The 23105-nt window shown below is 37.9% G+C and overlaps 1 protein-coding gene across 5 annotated transcripts in view; it reads right to left on the bottom strand.

Moving 5' to 3' along the window:
• Positions 1-23105, bottom strand: part of CC2D2B (coiled-coil and C2 domain containing 2B) — a 98615-nt gene that overhangs the window by 65372 nt on the left and 10138 nt on the right. For 3 of the 5 annotated variants that reach the window (XM_025917801.2, XM_086680494.1, XM_086680492.1), the window contains exons 4-12: positions 19681-19764; positions 16191-16389; positions 15748-15884; positions 15518-15646; positions 10010-10219; positions 8641-8738; positions 3524-3664; positions 1779-1887; positions 1460-1578 (exon numbers count right to left, since the gene is read on the bottom strand). In XM_025917801.2, coding sequence (XP_025773586.2) covers positions 1460-1578; positions 1779-1887; positions 3524-3664; positions 8641-8738; positions 10010-10219; positions 15518-15646; positions 15748-15884; positions 16191-16389; positions 19681-19764 — 1226 coding nt within the window. Of the gene's footprint in view, positions 1-1459; positions 1579-1778; positions 1888-3523; positions 3665-8640; positions 8739-10009; positions 10220-15517; positions 15647-15747; positions 15941-16190; positions 16390-19680; positions 19765-23105 lie in introns of those variants that run through there. The other 2 variants (XM_086680493.1, XM_086680495.1) reach the window with 2 other exon arrangements.

The following is a 23105-nucleotide window of genomic DNA, read 5'->3' as shown; positions in this document are numbered from 1 at the left end:
AAAACAGACACATAGACCAATGGAATAGAATAGAAACCCCAGAACTAGACCCACAAACGTATGGCCAACTAATCTTTGACAAAGCAGGAAAGAACATCCAATGGAAAAAAGACAGTCTCTTTAACAAATGGTGCTGGGAGAACTGGACAGCAACATGCAGAAGGTTGAAACTTTCTCACACCATTCACAAAAATAAACTCAAAATGGATAAAGGACCTGAATGTGAGACAGGAAACCATCAAAACCTTAGAGGAGAAAGCAGGAAAAGACCTCTCTGACCTCAGCCGTAGCAATCTCTTACTCGACACATCCCCAAAGGCAAGGGAATTAAAAGCAAAAGTGAATTACTGGGACCTTATGAAGATAAAAAGCTTCTGCACAGCAAAGGAAACAACCAACAAAACTAAAAGGCAACCAACGGAATGGGAAAAGATATTTGCAAATGACATATCGGACAAAGGGCTAGTATCCAAAATCTATAAAGAGCTCACCAAACTCCACACCCGAAAAGCAAATAACCCAGTGAAGAAATGGGCAGAAAACATGAATAGACACTTCTCTAAAGAAGACATCTGGATGGCCAACAGGCACATGAAAAGATGTTCAGCGTCGCTCCTTATCAGGGAAATACAAATCAAAACCACACTCAGGTATCACCTCACGCCAGTCAGAGTGGCCAAAATGAACAAATCAGGAGACTATAGATGCTGGAGAGGATGTGGAGAAACGGGAACCCTCTTGCACTGTTGGTGGGAATGCAAATTGGTGCAGCCGCTCTGGAAAGCAGTGTGGAGGTTCCTCAGAAAATTAAAAATAGACCTACCCTATGACCCAGCAATAGCACTGCTAGGAATTTATCCAAGGGACACAGGAGTACTGATGCATAGGGGCACTTGTACCCCAATGTTCATAGCAGCACTCTCAACAATAGCCAAATTATGGAAAGAGCCTAAATGTCCATCAACTGATGAATGGATAAAGAAATTGTGGTTTATATACACAATGGAATACTACGTGGCAATGAGAAAAAATGAAATATGGCCTTTTGTAGCAACGTGGATGGAACTGGAGAGTGTGATGCTAAGTGAAATAAGCCATACAGAGAAAGACAGATACCATATGGTTTCACTCTTATGTGGATCCTGAGAAACTTGACAGGAACCCATGGGGGAGGGGAAGGAAAAAAAAAAAAAGAGGTTAGAGTGGAAGAGAGCCAAAGCATAAGAGACTCTTAAAAACTGAGAACAAACTGAGGGTTGATGGGGGGTGGGAGGGAGGAGAGGGTGGGTGATGGGTATTGAGGAGGGCACCTTTTGGGATGAGCACTGGGTGTTGTATGGAAACCAATTTGACAATAAATTTCATATATAAATAAAAAAAATAATTATAAAAGTGAAACAAAAAAAAAACAATACAACAGACAATATATAACGAAGAAATAATCCTTTAAAATGCTTACAGTGAACACTTGGATAAGTTTGTTAATTCTGTAGTGAAAGAAAGTTGTGGGATCAAGGTAATTGGTCTTATTCTTTCAATGTCTGTTTCTTCAAGCTCTGAAGCTAAGTATGAGAGGCTCTAGAAACCAAAACATAAATATATAATTTACAATGTAAGTTCACTGCTTAAGACAAGAATTCTTGAAATTACACTTTTATTTCTTAGGTTTGTCATTTTGTTGGGTAACTGTTACAAATACCAAGATTTCCTATTCTACCAAACAATTAAATGTTATAACCAGCAAAGAGGAGTTGAATGTTATTTTGAAATATAAATACCTCCCATTTATCCCCATTCTTAAATGCTTTTCCTTCAGTTTTCTTCTGAGTCTCAGACATTTCTAACAGTTCTTCTTGGTTTTGCTCATCACATTTATTCATTTTTACCCTAATTGATAATAAACATAATTATTTGAAGCAGAAATAATGGGACTATGTGAGATCTGTTAGAGGTGTTCTTAACACATATACACACATACGACCAATCTCTTACAACAAATAATTGTACACCCCAAGAACATTAGTAGTGAGAGTAAAAGTGAGTGGTGAGCAGGCGGTATTGGTCTAGATCTGCTGTTCTGAACAAACTTATGGCATCTCTGTCTCTCCTTTTCCGCCCAGGGGCTCATAATGCATGGGCGTATCAGACTGGTTTAAAGGAATGGAGGCAAGTCAGCAAGTTTACGTGAATTCAGAACTCTACGAAAAAGTTTCATGCTAGGTTAGGTTCAGAAACTGTCAGAAGCTGGGGTGCCTGGGTGGCTCAGTCGGTTAAGCTTCTGACTTAGGCTCAGGTCAGGTCATGATCTCATGGTTTAGGTCATGATCTCGTGGTTCGTGGTTCGTGAGTTTGAGCTTTGAGTCGGGCTCTGTGCTGACAGCTTCGAGCCTGCTTCAGATTCTGTGTCTCCCTCTCTGCCCCTCCCCCTGTCACACTCTGTCTCTCTCTCTCTTAAAAATAAACAAACATTATAAAAAAATTAAAAAAAAAGAAAAACCACAAGAAGCACTTTCATTAAAAACCACTGTAGCAGGAAAAAAAAATCAACAAAGTAAATGTCTTTCTTAATAGGCTGAAGTTACACTAATTTCTTAGTTTTGAAAAAGACATGGGTTGTGGGGAGGGAACTAGTTATTTCAATGTATTCACACACAGCTTAAGTGATTAGCAAATACAGATTTGAACTGTAACCATCTCCTCCACTAACTATGTTTTTATGACTTATACATTTCACCTAGGAGTATGATTGCTGGGTCTATGTGAGGCTTTGTAAGAAAAGTGCCAAACTGTTTTCTTTCTTTTTTTTTTTTTTTTGCCAACCTGTTTTCAAATGGCTGCACTAATTACATTCTCATCAGCAATTAATGAATGAGACTTCCTCCTGCTCAATATCTTCATCAATATTTGTTACTGCCTTTTTAATTTTGTCTTGTTTTGGATTTTAGCCATTCTAAATGGTGTACAGTTATCCCACTGTGGTTTTAATTTACATTTCTTTACTGACATGCCATGCCATGCTGAGCATCTTTTCATGTGTCCATTTACCATCCATGTGCCTTCTTTAGTGAAGTGTCTGTTCAAATCTTTCACCCATTTTAATTTTTTTAATAATGTTTATTTATTTTTGAGAGAGAGAGAGAGACAGAGACAGAGACAGAGTATGAGTAGCGGGGAGGGGCAGAGAGAGAGGGAGACACAGAATCTGAAGCAGGCTCCAGGCTCTGAGCTGTCAGCACAGAGCCCGATGTGGGGCTCGAACCCACAAACCATGAGATCATGACCTGAGCCGAAGTCTGACTTAATCAACTGAGCCACCCAGGCACCCCAATCTTTTGCCCATTTAAGAAATCAAGTTGTCTCATTAAGTTTTAAGGATTGTTCAAGTATTTAAAATACAAGTCCTTTGTTGACGACATCAAGTAGATGTCTAGCTTCTGGATTTTCTCCCAGTTACTGTAAATGTCCAGTTATTCATGGGCGGTTCCTCAGGAGACTTATAAGAACAAACAGAGTAGCCACTCACCTTTGAAACTGTAACTTTACTGGGGTGCTTGTAAACCCTTGCTGTTGTCGGAGGGATTTTATTTGTTTCCAAGTCCGTGATATACTGTGTAATAGGGAGAAGTCTTTTCCTCTTTCTAAATCATAAAGCTGTTTTGTATTACTACAACAATAATGGTAGATCAAAAATATGTTGGTCATTAATAGAAATCATTAAAAATGGCCTGGAAGAATGTACTGACGAATTGTTCTGGATACCCCCACCTTATGATTTTTTTGCATTTTACCCACGTCTTGATATAGCTATAGAAATTCCACTTAAGAGATTAATTCCTTTATGACTGGAAGATTTTTCACTATTCAAAAGTGCCCTGCTAAAAGCCAGACTTTTCCAGATGTTCTGGTCATTCTGCAGTGTATTTATTATGCTTTTTTTCCAGATCAACAATTGAAACTATTGCTTCAAATTTAGAGGTACTTTGCTGGATGGGGTAGTGATCATATGATTTGGATATTGGTAATCTACAGTTTTTAAAGATGCCTCTTCTGTTTTATGACTTTGCAAACACACTATTAGTATGACAAATTACACTGACTTTCTAATGTTAAGTCACCCACCCTTGCATTCCTGGAATGGTCCCAACAACTTCACTGTATTAATGGACAGAATTCTGTTTAGCATGTTTGTAACTATGTTCATGCGTTAAATTGGGTTGCAAGAGTTTTTGTATTAAGTTTTGTTTTTGTTTTTAATTTTTTTTTAACGTTTATTATTGAGAGACAGAGAGAGACAGAGCATGAACATGGGAGGGGCAGAGAGAGGAGGAGACACAGAATCCAAAGCAGGCTGCAGGCTCTGAGCTGTTAGCACAGAGCCAAACGCAGGGCTCGAACTCACAAAACGCGAGATCATGACCTGAGGTGAAGTTGGATGTTTAACCAACTGAGTCACCCAGGTGCTCCTCTAATCAATTTTGCTTTATATATTTTGAAGCCATATTATTATACGTATATATGTGTATATGTGTGTATGCATATATATAAATACATCTTAATTAAACTGCATTATTTTGATGTACCTTCATTATACCTAGTAAAACTTTTTGCCTTAAACATCTATTTTACCTTATATTAATATAGCTATGCTGGCTTTATTTTGTTAGTGTTTGTATGGTATTTTTTCCCATTATTTCTATTCCCTAAATTTTTATATCTTCATGATCTAGATAAGTCACTTATAAATAACATACAATTAGATTTTAGTTTTGGGTTTTTTTCCTCCTTTTAAAAAAATTTATTGAAATTTAGTTGACACGCAATGTTACATTAGTTTCAAGTGTACAACATAATGATTCAACAATTCTACAAGTTATACTATACTCACCACAAATTTGTCTAACGTATGTCACCTTACAACACTAGTACAATACCATGTACTGTATTTTCTATGCTGTACCTTTCATCCCTGTGACTTATTCATTCCATAACTGGAAGCTTGTACCTCCCACTCCCCTTCACCCGTCTTGTCCATCCCCCTACCTCCTTCCTCTCTGGCAACCACCAGTTTGTTGTCTGTACTTATGGGTCTGTTTCTGCTTTTTGTTCATTTATTTGTTTTCAGATTCCACATATAAATGAAATCATGGTATTTGTCTTTCTCTGTCTTACTTACTTCACTTAGCATAATACCCTTTAGGTCCATGTTGTCACAAATGGTAAGATCTCATTCTTTTTTATGGCTCAGTAATATTCTGTGGTATATGTGTGTATGTGTCTGTGTGTGTGTGTGTGTGTGTACACCATATCTTTATTCATCTATTGACAGACACTTAAGTTGTTCCATATGGATTTTGTTTTCTAAATTCTAATCCAGTCTACCAACCTAGACAAAAATGGAGCACTTAGCTCATTTAGATATATTTAGGTTTCACTCCATTTTCTTTTATGTTTTCTACTTGTCTCATATGTTTCTATGTTCCTTTTTCTCTCTTTTCTTGTCTTCTTTTGGATTGTTTGAATATTTCTTTATTGTCTCATTTTCCTCTCCTATTGACTTGAAAGCTGTATTTTCTTTTAGATGTTGTAAGTTAAAATCTGAGCCCTTGATTTATCAAAGTCTAATATTAAGCTTTACCCTTACTCTCCTTATGAACAATGCAAATATCTTTAATTACTCTTATCCTCCTCCATTCTTTACTCCATTCTACAAGTGAAACATTTGAACTCTCTCTCTATTTTTATACCCATGAGACACCATTACATCACTTGTTCACTGAGAATTACCTACATATTTACCACCTTTACTGCTCCTCAATACTTCCTGATTCATTTTTTACTGTAAGCTCATGTTCCTTAGAATTCCAAATCTGTGAAAATCTCTGAGCTAAGGTTAAATTTGTGCTCTTCCAGAAAGAATATTTATTGGCTTTGCCAATTGTCTGCTGTCACTACTAATCTGGGACTATTTTAAATTCAGTTCTAAATCTGATATTTTAGATCACATAAGTACTATGAAGTCAGATTATAAATCTATATGAATGCTGGATTGTGGTTATGAATTTTCAAAGGAGCATTTTCCCCCTTCTGCCTAGTGACAAAGTCCAAGACAAATTTTTTTGTCATCCTCTTTATATTCCCCCTTCATGAGGTTTAACACCCATTATAGAATGATCTCTTACTAGACTTTCCAATTAAGTTGGCCTTCACTTTCTTTATCTTCTACTTTTGGTACTCCCTGAAGCCATCTGAATGATAGCTCAAGGTTACTAATATTTAACAAATATCCTCAGCATAAAAGCTGGCTTTACCCCTCTCTAATTTTTATGATTTTTCCTTTCAGTTTGTTTTTGGCTTTTGCAGATTCCTTACTTTTTGCCATTTTGGGAATACGTTTATAAAGATAACATTCATATTTTATCAGACATTTTTAGTTGTTTTCATTAAAAGGGCCATTCATTAAATCTAGTCTACCAGAAATAGAAGCCCATTGCCATTTATTCATTCAGCAAATATTCACTGAATGCTTACTACATGTCAGGCACTGTGCTAGTTAAGAGGGATACAAAGATAAACAGATATACTCTCTGGGTTCAAGAAGCTTACAGACACGTAAACTAACCAATGCAATAAAATGTTATAGGTGTTATAACAGAAGTCCACACAGCTAAAGTGTGGGCATAAATAAGAGCTAAAAGGCAATAGCAGGGGAAAACTTAAGAGTATGTGACACTCAATTCAAATCAACAAACACATAATAAATATCTATTATGTGGTAGGGAATATTTTGGGTGCTGATAACTAATATCCCAACAGGGAAAAATGCAGAACAAGTAATTACAAATATAATGAATATTATGAAAGGGGGAATATGTAAATACCATGTGAATATACAAAATAAAGAGAGAGAGAAAGAATTTAATCTAATCTAATGGGCAAGTAAGAGCCTCCCTGAGAAACTTGAAATTGAATAAAATGCATACGTTGCCTAAGTGTCAGGTAGAAAACAATGAAAGAACCTTCTAGAAACAAGAGGCATTAAAACAAGGATACTTAGATATTAGACAACATAGTCCATTTAGGGCACTCAACTATGAAATTCCAAAGCAGAAAGCCCTAACATGAAGCTTGAGAGGGAAGCAGGAGTCCGGTTACATAGGGCCTTACAGATCATGCTAAAGCTATTGAATTTTATTGTGAACGTAATAGGAAACCACTAATGTGGCTTATTTATTTAGAAAAATCACTTTGGTTTCAATACGGAGCATGGCTTAAAGAGAGGTATTCTAGGAGACTGAGTAGTCAGGCTATGAGATAAGCACCTGAAATAAGGCAGAATCAGTGGGAATGTTTACTGTTTGGAGGTGAGGGATGAGAGGAGAGGCAAGAAGGGGGTTCATGAATGACTTACAGCTTTCTATCCTGGGTACCAGCTCATTGTGGGTATCAGGCACATAAAAGGTTAGATAGTCATAAAAGGTTAAATATATCTTTTCTAATGGAAACACTGTTTTTCAAATGTCCACAAACTACTCTTTGCAGCATTTCAACACCACTCTAAGAATTTTCCTGAATGTAAATCTATTACATTGCTTTTTTTCTGCTTTGATAAAGCAATGATATCTTCAATGACCCTCTGACACACACACACACACGTGCATAGTGGTAGGCCCTTATCTACCATCATCAGATCCCATCTAAAGCCTACTTTTCTCTTTTCTTCATTAAAGCTTACTTGCTCTGTGCCAATGTCTGTTCTTTGCCTTTAATTTTAGTTAATCTTATAAATAACACCAGTTTATGGTTTTGTAAATACTGGTGGCTTCTATTCATTCATTCATTCAAGTAATGTTTATCAAGAACTCATTATGTGCCAGGACTTGTGCAAGGTATATATCAACTTTCTCAGGTAACATTGTTTGTGTTTAACTAGATTATTCTAGGAAACCAATTATTTAAATTGACTGTTGCTTCTAGAGTTTGTAGAACCATGTCAGGTCAATGGGCAGGGAGTGAGGGAAATTCTTTTAACTATCAAGTCACTCTCTTATATAGACATTTATTTTATCTTTGTGCATAAGTGAACTTTCTATACAATAAGTACCCCCCAGTGAGATTTCTTGCTTTTGGAGTGTCCTTGAGACGTACTTTATTTAGTTATTTCATACTTTCCTAACTTATCTTCCCAACTACTCTATAAGCTGATGGCTCTCAACTTGTACACCATGTTTTTTTCTTTTACACGGATCCTTAAATCTATATGCTCTTTGAGTAATGTTTTTAGCTGAATTAATTATCTTGTACATACATATACATGGATTAATTCTCATATACAAACACTTGAGGCTAATATGTTCCAAAAATATTAGTGAACTCATGGTGGTTTTTAATTAGCATGTGTTTTTTTAAATCAATGGATGTGTAAATTACAACTACTTTCATGTGACACTTCTATGAAATATTTTTACACAAAATTTTTTTTTTCAAAACTGGGTCTTAAGGAAAGGTTGGAACCATTTCTGTAGTTGTCTAAAGAGTGAGGACCTTGTATTTTTCTTATTTTATATCTTCCATAGCAAGTGCAATACTCTAAGGAGTTTCTTAATAAATGCATGAGAAATACACAAATAGTCAAAAACCTACCTTATCTGCCAATAATAATCTTGTAAAGATTTTTTGGTTAGCTGACTTATTTCCAAATTTTCACTTGCTAATTTGGTAGCGTCTCTCAGTGCTATCAGCTACAACAAAGAAAAGAGCTTTTTAGTACATTTCATCCATTGTCACCAATACTCCAATTTCTCTGAAGGTCCAGGTGTGTGCAGCAGAAGCACAACTGTATAACCTTTTGTGTATTACTGTCTTATCTTCTAAAATATATTTCATATAAGTACCTTGGGGCAGAACTGAAAATAACCTCAATACATTATACCTATGGGCACCTGGGTGGCTCAGTAGGTTGAGCATCTGACTCGATTTCAGCTCAGGTCATGATCTCACAGTTCATGGGACTGAGCCCTGCATCAGGCTCTGTGCTGACAGCACACAGCCTGCTCAGGATTCTCTCTCTCCCTCTCTCCGTTTTCCTCCCTCCCTCTCTCTCCCTCTCTCAAAATGAATTTAAAAAAGAAAGAAACATTATACCTAGAACCTTCTAATCAGTTCATTAATGAATGTAAAAAAAATGCCAACCAATTAAGATGGCATATTGAGCACAGGAATCTACCTTATCTTCCACAGTTACATTGGGATTCTTCCATGGTTACAGAAAAGATATGTTTATCTGTCTTTGTCCATATCTACTGCCAACATCACATCCATATCTATATATGTATATTTATGACTGCATTTATATCTATATCTCTCTATAAAAAATAAATGTATAACATAGGAAAACAAGAAAAAATAAAATGAAAAGAAAAAGATATACTGAGGAAAGTATAAAGCAGAAATATCCATAGAGAATATCTTTAGAGAAATAAAACTGGAGGAAACTGTACCCTTAAACATGCATAGGAGAAATCTGTCACAGGGACAGTTTATAGGAACTCTAAGACTAGAATCAATTAATATAAACGTTTACTGGAAGAAATCAGAGAAGATCTCAACAAATAGGAAGACATATGATAGTCTTGGATAAGGAAACACAATTTTTATAAAGATAAAATTTCTTTTGAAACTAATATAATAATATAATGCAATCACAGTAAATACGGTAATAGAATTTTAAAAATAGAAGTTGACAGGCTAATTCTAACACATGGAAGATCAAATCTTTAAGAGCATACAAAAACATCCTAGAAAAAATGAGGAGTCACTTGTCCTACTGCATTATAATTTAACAATTAAATATAGTAATTAAGACAGGGCAGGACTAAGGGCAGCTGGGTGGCTCAGTTTGTTGAGCATCTGACTCTTGATTTCAGTTCTGTGATAGCTTGCTCTGCATGACTTGTTTTCTCTTTCAATATTAAATGGTCAACTCTATAAATAGAATAAAAACCATTCTCACCTTCTCATAAAGCAGCTGAGGTAAATTCTGTTGCTGCCTGTCCTGAAAACACTCATAAAGTTGAAGCAGCCTAGCACATAACACTTGTTCTTGATTGAAGAGAGGATGATGGCTGAACTGCAAACCCACAATGTTAAGATCTAATTGATACATTTCCCTTTGACCTTCCATTTTGTTCCTCATAGAGCTTTCCAGATCAGGTTTCACTGCCTTTTAAAGAAAAATATGTACATAATGTTAACTTTATTCTTTGTATGTCTTTTGAAATTATAAGTGATTTTTCCTTATAAAAGTAACACATTAACTGTAAGAAAATGAAGGGATACAGGAAAGCAATAAATAATTTGCTTTTTTTCCCTTGAAATTGATTATGGCCCTTGATCTCATAAAATATATTTATATTGCATCATTTTAATCATCTTTCTATAAATTAGTGTCACATACCTTATTGTTGTGTGCTGGTAGAAGTTAGACTTTCAAGTTATAAGCCCCAGAATGATTTCCTATAGAAACATTATGACAAATGGTCTGTTTAGGTCTGTTGGGTTAATAGTTTAGGTGTGTTGGGTCAATAGTTCGACTACCTGATGATCTCTAATAGTCATCCATGGGCCAGAGTTAAGTGGTAAACCCTTATTAAAACATTGTTCTTATGTGAATATATTGGTAATGCCCTGGAAAATCCCCTGGAGGGGCCTGGACCCTCAAAATAAATGCTACCTAACAAGGAGACCATCTTTTGTTATACATGAGATTGTCTCCACGTGTATACCAAACTGCCCCTAAATTAGCTGAAGTCTGTAAACCTTAACCAATATACCAAATGATTCAATTATGTTTTAGTACACTATTCTGAATTTAAGTACATGTGTTTGAATATGCACGTGACTAGTTATTAGTGATGTAATTTGAGAGAGTTAAGGGGTTACTCAGCATAGATAGCCTAGTTCATGAATGCCTAGCCACTCTCAATAAGATCCATGACTGCATCCACCTAAAAAGGAGAGCTCGAGCCCTCTTTCTGGATCAGTCTGGTGTAATAGGATGTGCTTCCCAGTCTGTGCCATTGTTATTACAATCGCTGTTACACTGAAAAATTGCTGTTGTACCTTTGACTTGGTGTGGCAGACCCAGTGCTTCTCAAGGACTGTAGGTTACCAGTATGATGCCTACATTTCTCCCTATCTACTCTCTCCTGAGCCAGGAATATTCCCCTATTTCCTCACTGGCCTGAGGGGAGGCAAGAGAAGAGCCATAAAGTTTGTTTTGTTTTGTTTTATCCTTATCTTGTAAGTCTCTATGTTCTATGTAAGGACCAACTCAGAGAAGAAAACCTGTTCTTGATTCCACTTATAAGATTTAGTTAATTGGTAATAAAATGGTCATCTACCAGGCAAAAACACCAATGAAATAAACGGCTTTGGTGTTAAGCAACCAAATTATAAATAAACTTTTGAAAATTAGAGTTCCTAAGCTAGAGATGCCTGTTTTATTGAGCAGATTCATCACTGGTCAGTTAAGTCAGAGGATTAAGAGAACTTCTAGAAGTAGGTAAGTGTGTTAGACCAAAAGCACAAAGATCTAGGCAACAATAAATCAAAGGCTGGATAAATGCAAAAAAACATCCAAGCTGGCGACAAGTATAAAATCTGCGCAAACGCATAAGAGGAATGTTGGAAGAGGGAGTAAAGGGCATAGTCAAATGGTCAGGCAAAACTACTCAGCAAACAGGCAAATAAGACCTGGGGTAGAGGAATCTGGCAGAGGCAAGAACAAAGACAGGACTTTGGTATTTGGGCAGCTATTACCTGTGCTTCAGTCGCCCTCATATTTCTTTTATTCTGGTGAGAAACCCCAAATGAGTCTTGCCTCCAAGGCTAGCTGGGCTGAGTAACAAATGTGGAGAAGATAAAAGGGGAAAGCAGGCAGAAGCATTTGGCTGACACAAATTCCAGAACATTATCTGTTAAGGATGCTACAGAATGAATTTGAACACTCAGTTTAGATGCTTGGTGAAGTGACATTTCCATTTACTTCCAAGTCTAAGAGTCCATGAGATACTGAAATTGTGCTTGGATAAACCGAGAACACAGGCATTTGAGGAAAAAGGTACTTGTTCAGCCCAGTGGTTTCCAACTTGGGATTCTGGTGGTTACAAAGGTTAATCTGGATGGTGGTTAATATTTCTCCCAAAATTATACATTTTGCATTTATTTGTTTTCATACAATTGTTCGTTCATTCATTCAGCAAACTATGAGTTGTTTCAAGGATCTCTCTCCCTAAGAAGAATCATCTCAGATAATTATGTCAAAATATCTGTGTTTTATCCTCAGCAATATTTAGATAAAACATATTGTCGCTATAAGGTGTAAATGCTATGCCACATAAGAGCAGAGAACAAGAAGAGATAAAATCTAGGGGTTTTCCCTCTTCCCTCTTTCATTCTTTCATTTTTATTTTTAATGGATATGGATTTTTATAGTAACCAAACTGGAAAAAACAGAAAGATATTGCAATGTTGGGTGTGTATGTGTGTTGGGGATGGAAAGCTCATTTAAAAAATGTCAGTAAATGTGTAATATTATAAATTAGGATAGGGCAGAGACATTATCAGTCTCTCATGGTGTGACAGGCACCATGCAAAAAATAATATTTTCCAAGATTATGGCAGTCAGCTGATGTCTTTCTCTTCTGATGTATACTAGGACTATAAAAGTTGACATCTACTGAGGTTGCATTACAAATAATACAAGCACTCATTGAGTGTCTATTATATGCTAGGCATTTGGATATGTGTTACCAATTGATTTAAAAAAAAAAAAAAAAGGAAAGAAAATACCACTCTCTTCAGTCAAGCAGGAAAGAGATTAGGTAAACAGAGGATACAGATACAGATTGAACCTTAACAAAACTGCAACCCAGTCTGAAATCAATAAAGTCTCGAACTGGGTTAAGATTTATTATCCCCACTCAATATGCCTAACAAAGCAAAGGACAGAACCTTTCTGAAAAAAAGATATAATCTAGAGCTTTTATAACTTTTCATACATGCTTTGATACAATAAAAAGCCTTTTAAAAAATAGAGTAAAAGTTTAAAAAACAGAGTTAAAGGGAAAATACATGAAAAAAATGGGAGTATTCTAGAAGAAAACTGGAATATATACATAAGAATCAAATGTCAAAAGAACATTTTAAAGCTAAAATTATACTGAAAATATCTGAAATTAAGAATTCATTAGACAGGTGATTCTGGGAATACCATGGCAATATAGTTTTACATATTCCCAAATCTCTACCTTTAAAACAGGCAGAGACGGATGCCTGGGTGGCTCAGTCAGTTAAGCATCTAACTTCAGCCCAGGTCATGATCTCTCAGTTCGTGGGTTCAAGCCATGCGTCAGGTTCTGTGCTGACAGCTCAGAGCCTGGAGCCTGCTTCAGATTCTGTGTCTGCCTTTCTCTCTGCCGCTCCCCTGCTTGTGCTCTGTCTCTCTCTCTCTCTCTCATGTTTAATGTTTAAATAAACATTAAAAATTTTTTAAAAAATAATAAAAATAAATAAAACAGGCAGAGAAACTAGATAGCAAAGCTCAAAATCCATAGACAAGATCCATAACAAAACTAGATCTCAAGAATCCTCCATGAAACCCAAAATATAAGTGGATGGAGACAAACCACTGACAGTAAAAAGACCTGCATGGTATTGGTGATTGTGTGGAAGAGAGGCGCAATGAAGCCACTGAAGGCCCTGACGGCAGGAGAACCCCAAAGGGCCAACAGATATTCACCAGAAAGTACAGCATCCCAACTCGGAAACAGCAGGTAAAATTGGAAGAGGTTTTATCTACTCCAACTGTGGGTGAGTGTAAGGGGTTTTGCTAAGGACTACAGGGGCTTAGAGGCACCTACTTCCTAAGAAGTTTTAGGACAAGTCTTCATACTAAAGAGAAACTGCTAGGAGTGGAATACAAATTGAAAAGGCTGGGGATCACAGAGATTACAGAAAGAGAAGGTACAGAAAAATATCTAGGAAGAGAAACACAGCCAAGAAATTTCAGAAATCAAGCCACTATATTTTTTTAACCCTACACAAGAACAATAGAGTTCTGTGACATTATTAGAAAAAGCTTTCTAGGAAAGCCAAGCCTTTTCTCTAAAAGTTCAGGAAAACTAATTTAATATAAAATGAGTAGTAGAAAAAAGACTCAAGATTAAATCTATAGAAATAAGAATAATGAATAAACAGTAAAATACTATCCCCACTGACAAAGTACAACACAAAGACATCCAGAAACAGATAAAAATAGAAATGTACTGCCAAATGAGCGAAAAGTATTGAGAAAAATTGTATGACATTAAAGAACATAAATCAGAATTAGAAAAATAGAGAAATCAGGTGACAGACGGAAAGTGACAGAAAGAATTAAAAATAAAAAATAATTTAGGGGCACCTGGATGGCTCAGTCAGTTAGGGGTCCAACTTCAGCTCACGTCATGATCTCCCCATCTGTGAGTTCAAACCCTGCACAGATACTGCATGGGATTCTCTCTCTCCCTCTCTCTCTGCCCCTCTCCCCTCAAATAAATAAATAAACATTAAAAAAAAAAAAGAGCAAAGCAACAGAGGGAATAAAGAATAACACCCTGTAAGTATTTTTAATATTATTTCCACTTTGTATCTACTTATAGCCAAATCTCTTATAGATGGAATAGTTAACGCAAGTGAATGGGCAACTGAGTCTTGTAAACAGTTCTGATTTAAATTTTTCGGGCCAATTTTTTTATGTTTATTTATTTTTGAGAGAGAGAGTGTGTGCGCATGCCTGTGGGGAAGGATCAGTAGAGGGAGATAGAGTATCCCAAGCAGGCTTTGCACTGACAGCACAGAGCCTGATGTGGGGCTTGAACTCACTGTGAGACCATGACCTGAACCGAAGTTGGAAGCTTAACCAACTGAGCTACCCAGGCGCCCCAACCAATTTTTAAATGTAACTATTTCTGTCTAAGTATTTCTTCTCTTAGGTTGATGGACTGCTAATTTTCACAATGTCTTGGAATACATATAAAATTTGTTTCTTTGACTATAATATATATTCATTTTTAAAATTTAGAACAGAGAAATAAAGCAAAAATAATCCTATGCCCTACAAGAGATAATTATTAATTTTGATATATTTTTCCACTTTTAATATATCTACACATGTATGTGTACACTTAGTTATTCATTGATTCATTTATTCTTTATTCTTATAAAATTAGGATCACATATAACTTTGCATTCTGCTTTTTTCTCACTTGGCATTTTATTTTGAGCATTTCCCCCACATCACTGAATATTCCTCAAAAACATAATTTTCATGACTATTTTACATTTCATCATAGTTTTGCCATTTATTACTAGATTTACTAATATCAATAAGGGGTGAATTAACACCACAAAGACATAAGTTACCATTGATACTACAAGAATTCTTTTAACCATCATTACAAATAAACTTGCCGGTTACCTTTCTGTATATGGTCTTTAGTGCTGGATTTAAAGATCCCTTGCTTGTGTTTAGCCTGAAATTCCACGATTGTCTGATGGGTGAAGGTAATGACATAATTTCTCCACTTTCTTCAAACCAACTCTTCCCCTATCAAAAATATTCAAGAAACAGAGTAATAAGATATTTCGCTAAAAACAAACGTCACATGCTCTGAATGAGTGATGTAACTTGGTAGCTGGCGTACTTGCCTCTTCTACGGTAAGCAGGCGATTTTCCATTTTGTTGCAGGTCTTTTTATGGATTTCTGGTTTTCTCTGAATATAGAATCCTTCATCTTCTAAAATGCGTGGCATCATATCTTTTGGCAGTTTACGCTCGTTGGCCACTTCATAACAAAACCTTGATATTACTCTAAAGTCCAAAATCCTAAACTGGTATTGACTAAACAAGAAGCAAAAGGTAATTATCATATCCCCTACCACTAAAGTCTAGCAGGAAGTCTAAATGCATACATACAATGAATGAGCTCTTTTAACCAGTTTCCTTAAAGTCAGAGAAGACATGAGGAACAAATACAGAAAACTTGCTCTAGTTTCAGCTCGGTAGTTTGTATCTATCCAGCATACAAAAAGCTATTATTCTACCATATGATTCATTCATGACTTAAATATTTCATTGTAAGGAATTTTACCTGGAGAATTACTTGGCACAAAAATGTTTGCCTGTTGTTTTCTGATTTGTTCTTGATCAACTTCATATTCAGCAGCTTTTACTTCAAGTAAATCTGGAAAAATGACTTCCTGCATAAAATCTTCACCTTGGTCTTCAGCAAAATTTTGTAAATTATCATCAAGCGAAAAGTGTTTGGGATAGCTGTCATTTACTGATCTCTGTTGAATACCAAGAAGAAAAATAAGTAAATGTGTTGTCCCCAAGATTAATACATAGATAAATGAGATGTATTGGGACCTTGCTGTGAATTGTCTTTCTGATCCATGCCACCTAGTTCAAGTTCGAGCTGAAACTGTTATAATAAAATTTCATTGAACATAGAGGAACTCATTTAAGGCTTAACAATATGCAGTATGATTTTTCTCTATCCCTTCTTTGCAGTTCACAATGAAAGATTACTGGAATAGAACTATAATTCAAGCCCTTCCTCTCTCATGGAGAATGTCCTGAGATACTGGATTATGATATTTCAACCACCGAGAATTCAGTTGTAGGGCAAAGTCCAGAGACATCAGGCCATGCAGTCTTAAATTGCATTTTTTTTTCACCATTCAGGAAGGTGACCAGATCACCTTCCTGGTCTTTACTGTGCAGCTCACAGAGAGCAGGGTCTGTGCTGTTAGGTGTTATGTGACAGGGAGTATGAGGTCAGAAGCATCCACCTAACTTTCCATGCATAAGTGTAGATGGATACACTTGAGTATGGTGTGGTAGAAGAGATATCACTGACTCCCCCCGCCCCCCAATGTCACAGGAATATGTCTTGCTGATTGTGGTGTGATAGGCAGAACTGTCTGAAAATAACTTTGGACCTCACTTTGGGCTGTCCAGACAATATATTTGGGACCAGGACTCCCCTTTCTCCCAGCAGGAAGAAACTCAACCCCCAACAAAACAGTGGCTTTCTTCTCTTTGTGACAAGGAAGTCATCAGGGCAATGGCTTCTCCAGACAGCTCCTCTCAACAATCCAGACCTAGGAGCACCTGGGTGGCTCAGTTGGTTAAGCATCTGACTTTGGCTCAGGTCATGATCTCATGGTTCATGAGATTGAGTGCCAGGTCAGGCTCTGTGTTGAAATCTCAGTGCCTGGAGCCTGCTTTGGATTCTGTGTCTCCCTCTCTCTCTCTCTGCCCCTCCCCCACTCGTGCTCTGCCTCTTACTCTCAAAAAAAGATAAATAAATAAACATTGAAAAAAATTTAAATAATCCTAAACCCGGACTCACTGAAGTCCAAGTAGCTGGTCTGCCTCACTGACCTAATTGCTCTCCTGCCTGCCCTCCAAGAAGGAAAGCAGCCATAACCAGAGCACCTGACCCTGGTACACTCTGCTGGCTGGCCTTTCTCTTGTTTTCTCAGAAAAGCTCATTCTTTAACCCATATTGTGAGACTCCAGGACGTCAAATGACTTGGCAGAGCATGCACATGTTTGAAACTTATTCAGCATACGTTGGACCATTCACTGAGTGCCTAATACGTTTCAGGAAGAAAATAAACAAATAGATAAGGGATATAGGTTGGGTGGTGACAAGTATGTTGAGAAACAGAAAAGCAAGATAAGGGGTTAGAGAATACCAGGCCAGGTGGGTGGGGGTACTAGACAGAGTTGTCAGACACAGTATCTTAGATTATGTGTCACTTGAACAGAGACCCAAAGGTAGTGAGAGAGAGAGAGCATGAGGATAAGGGAAAATCTTCCTACACAAATCAAAGGTAGAAGTCCTTGAGGCAGGAGCATGCTGTGAGGAATAAGGAGGAGGCCAATCTGTCTGGAGTTGGGTGGGAGAAGGGCAGAGAAGTGAGCAATGAGGTCAGAGAGGTACCAAGGGGGCCAGGTCACATAGGCCTTGGAGGACTTGAGGTTTTGTTTTGAGTGACATAGGAAACCATTAGAAGGTGTAAGCGAAAGCATGGTCTTAGATCTTAACAGGATCACTCTGCCCACTGTATGACACAGAAAATAGCCTGTTGAGGTAATAGTGAAAACAGAGGGTGACACTGACAATGATCCAGATGAGAGGTTATGGTGGCTTAGACTAGGGTTGTACCAGTGGGGGTGGTGAAAAGTGGGTCAGATTCTAGGATACTTTGAAGGTAGAACCAATAGGATTTGTGATGAATTGGATGTGAGGTATATTGTCATTTGTTTATTTATCTTCTTCCTGTAACACATTAGGCACTCAATGAATGTTCCAATGAGTGTTGAATAAATGAGTTTCAAACATGTACATGCTCCGCCAAGTCATCTGACCTCCCAGAGTCTCATAGTATGGGTTAAAGAATGAATTTTTCTGGGAAAATAAAAGAATACCCATATCCATAAAAGAGGATCCAAGGATGACACCAAGGTTCAGCTGAGCAACTGGAAAATGGAATGGCCATTTACAAATATGATTCTATTCATATAAAAGCCCGTGTCTGTGCAGGTATGGGCATAAGAATAGAGAAAGATGTGAAAAATGATAGTGGTTTATCTCAGAGCAGTGGGATTTCCTGTGATTTTCAGTTTCTTCCACATGTTTCCTGAATTTTTAAAAATACTGTACATGCTTTCTTTAAACTTTTAAAAGATAAAGCTCTTTTTATTGTAGAAAAAACAACAATAACAAAGAAGGACCGAAAGGACAGGGGCAGGATGCAGAGAAACGGGGGTGGAAGGGAAAGGGAAGTAAATCAGAATGCAAATGGGTGCCCAAGAGGGACTCCTGAAGCCTGAGGGATTAGAAAACAGCTGAGGGGTGTCAAGAGACACTGGGTCCAGTAGTGCTGGGGGAGAGGACCAAGGAAACTGTGCAGAGACTGAAGGCAGAGAGGAGTTAGAGAAAGGGTAGAACAGAAGCAGGCAGGGACAGCGGCGGGGGGGGGATGGACACTCAGGAGATGGGGAAAGACTCGTGAGACTAACTGGTACCGGAGGAGAGGACCACCAGGGAGTAACAGGAGGCTGAGGAGTTTGGAGAGAAGCGGAAGAACTGCTACAAATTAGAAGAGTCCTGGATCTGACCGGGAGGGAGGGAGAATCAGTTATCCACGGAGAGTAATGAAGATCATGGAGAACAGCGTGGGACACTTGGAGAGAAGGACAGGAACAACAAAAGAAAAAGAAAACACGGGTTTTGGAGGGAAAGCCGGTCCTTCCAGCTCTATTGATGTCTAACCCTCTGTGCCTGAGCTTCCTTGCCTATAAAGTAGAGATTATAGTAACACCGCCTCACACGATTAGGATGAGGATTGGATGATATGGTCCATATTAAAAATTCAGTACAGCATTGGGCATCCAGTAAGCACTCAATCAATGTTTAGAATTATTATTTTGAACATATTCTTAATTAAAAGAGAAGAAGGTGACTCAGTAATAAAAATTTCATCTCCCATCCAAGCATTTCATTCTATGACTTTAATAAACAGTTCATTGTCCTGAGGCACAAGAGGAAGGGGAACAAATCCAACCTGCTCTGAACACCGGCCTGAATCGGAGCCTTTGTCACCACACGGCATGAAAAACCAAAGGCCTTCATCGAATGAGACTTCAGTCTGTGGATTAAACAATGGTAAACCGGTATTCAGGGTGGAAATACTTTTTTCTGCTTCTAAGTGGAAGAAAAACTTTTGTGTAATGTGGTAAACACTAATTATTATCTTAGTCGTGAGCAAGGAGCACCAAGAGTCTGTTTGGTTCATTACGTTTTTTGGTTTTTGTTTTGAAGGTTCTGGTAACTGCAATAAGAAACAGAATGATGTACAGCCCAGTTCTTCTGCTTCCCAAACTATCTCTTCACTACTAAGAGTACTAATACTAAGAGTATTACCTTACAGTTTGACCAAAATGAAGGCACAGGGCAAACTCTTTTTTCTCCCAGTTTTTGGGTGCTCTGATGTGCTAACACACGAGTACCACCGCAGGGCATCTACAGCCTTTGCGGCTATAGGTAGTTCAAAGTATTAAAAGGGGCATATTCTTAGTTAGAAGTTTGCTGATAAATAAGCTCTCATTTTTCAATACTGTCAAGTCTGAATCTTTTAAATGTAAGTCACCATTTCTTTCTCACACACATATTAAAATGAACTGTTTGTAGGGAGATTTGGGAGAGGAATTAATTCCATAATAAAAAATAAAACTCAGGGGCGCCTGGGTGGCTCAGTCAGTTAAAGGATCTGACTTCACTTCGGCTCAGGTCATGATCTCACAGTAGTCATGAGGTGGAGCCCTGCATTGGGCTCCCTGCTGTCAGCACAGAGTCTGCTACAGATCCTCTGTCCCTCTCTCTTTTCCCCTCCCCCGCTGGTGCCCGTGATCTCTCTCTCTCTCTCTCTCTCTCTCTCTCTGTCAAAACTAAATAAACATTAAAAAAAAAAGTAAAACTCATAGTTACTAGAAGCCAAATAATTTTAAAATATGTAAAATACAAAGTTTACTTTATACCTTGTTCGTATCTACAATGCAACTGTCACATTAACTTTAAAAGTTATTCACCCTGGGGCTCCTGGGTGGCTCAGTCAGTTCAGCATCAGACTCTTGATTTCAGCTCAGGTCATGATCTCACAGTTCATGAGACCAAGCCCCACATTCAGGCTCTGTACTGACAGCGCAAAGCCTGCTTGGGATTCTCTCTCTCTATCTCTCTCTCCCCCGTCAAAATAAATAAATAAACTTTAAAATAAAAAATAAAAAATTCACCCTGCAACAATGCTGCATATCTAAATTGTCAGTATACACTTTACTTCCCTTCATCTCTGCTCATTGCAAAACCACTTGCTAAAATCCTCAACTTCCTGAGCAGATATTTCTATCTAGTGGTTGGTATGGAGAGTCTTAGAAGCCAATTTCTCCTCCTTTGAATGCATAATTCTGTAAGTTAACTAAAAATCGTTAAATCATACACTTAAAATGAGTGAATTTTTGCAACATAAAGTATATCTCAATAAAGCTGTTTTAAAAAGTGTAAAGAGGGAGGGGTTAAGATGGGGGACCCTGGACTTTCCTTGTGCCTCAAACACAGCTGTATTGTGGTCAGATCACTTGGAACACCTAGGAAATCGACCTGCCCACTGGCAGAAGGATCTCCACAGTTGGAGGGAGACAGCGTGGTAGGTGTGAGGTGCATGGAAGCGAATTGGGGGAGAGAAAAACAGTGGCGCCACGGAGGGGAGGGAACCCTTTCCATGGAGAGACCAAAGGGAGAGAAAGAGAGAGAGATTGAGAAAGTGTGGCATCAATTTCTCACAAAAGAAAAACCTCTCTGGATCACAGACTGGGGAGCAAAAAGTGCTGAGTTCCACAGGGTTGTCTGTCTGTCTGTCACTGTGTTTGTTTTCCACAGGGTTTTTTTTTTTTTTTTCCACAAACTTCAATTGGAGCTCAAACTCTGAGGTTTTGGAAGTGTGCAACTTTCTCTGGAGCAGAGCTGTGACATGTGCTCCTGGGGAGGAGGGAGCTATCCCCTGAGTGCATAGTGTGGTACAGAGATCTCTGGGGCGCATTGTGAGAGAACATTCCCTTTCCTGGAGTACTTTTGGAAGAGGGTTTATTGCCTCCCCAAGGACAAAACACCCTAAGGGTGCCAGCCAAAGACCTTTCATCAACAGGTCACAGAGGTGCATCCAGGGGGATATAACCTTTGCTACTTTTAGCAGTGCTACTCCATAGATTCTGTGCACTGTGCAGGCGGGGGGCTGTTTTTTAGGGACAGAGGGTGTCAGACACCGTGTGGAGAAGCTCTACTCTGGAGGAGGGGAATGGATCCACGTGGTGTCAGGTCCTTTAAGACTTTGGGTTTTGAGCATTTGACAAAATACAGCATCCTTTCTTGATAAAAACCCTCAAGAAAGTCAGGATAGAAGGTATCCTAAGATACCTAGGAATAAACCTAACCAAAGAGGTAAAAGATCTGTATGCTGAAAACTACACAAACTTACGAAAGAAATTGAAGAAGTAATAGAGAATCACTCCATGGACTGGAAGAACAAATATTGTTAAAATGTCTATACTACCCAAAGCAATCTACGTGTTCAATGCAATTCCTATCAAAATAACATCAGCATTTTTTTTAACATTTATTTATTTTTGAGAGAGAGAGAGAGTGAGAGGGAGCAGGGGAGGGGCAAAGAGAGGGAGAGAGAAGATCTGAAACAGGTGCTGCGCTATCAGCTAAGAGCCCAACACGGGGCTCAAATAATGAACCATGAGATCATGACCTGAGCCAAAGTTGGACACTTAACTGACTGAGCCACTCAGGCGCCCCAACACCAGCATTCTTCACAGAGCTAGAAAAAGCAATTCTGAAATTTGTACAGAACCTGAAAAGACTCCAAATAGCCCAAATAATGTTGAAAAAGAAAAGCAAAGCTGGAGGTATCACAATTCTAGACTTCAAGCTGTATTACAAAGCTGTAATCATCAAGACAGGATGGTACTGGCACAAAAACACATACATCAATGGAACAGAATAGGGAACCAAGAAATGGACCCACAAACATATGGCCAACTAATCTTTGACACAGCAGGAAAGAATATCCAATGGAAAAAAAAAGACAGTCTCTTCAGCAAATGGTGCTGGGAAAAGTGGACAGTGACATGCAGAAGAATGAACCTGGACCACTTTCTTACACCACAGACAAAAATAAACTCAAAATGGATGAAAGACCTAGCTGTGGGACAGGAAGCCATCAAAATCCTAGAGGAGAAAACAGGCAACAACCTCTTGGATCTCAGCCACAGCAAATTCTTATTAGACATATATCCAGAGGCAAGGGAAACAAAGCAAAAATGAACTATTGAGATCTCATTAAGATAAAAAGTTTGCACAGCAAAGGAAACAATCAGCAAAACTAAAAGGTAACTGATGGAATGGGAGAAAGTATTTGCAAATGACATA

Source organism: Puma concolor, chromosome D2 (genome assembly GCF_028749965.1).
Source record: "Puma concolor isolate L17-30 chromosome D2, mPumCon1.1.hap2, whole genome shotgun sequence".
Taxonomy (NCBI): domain Eukaryota; kingdom Metazoa; phylum Chordata; class Mammalia; order Carnivora; family Felidae; genus Puma; species Puma concolor.
Note: the sequence above shows the minus strand (reverse complement) of the source record. Positions and strands in the feature narration are given on the sequence as shown.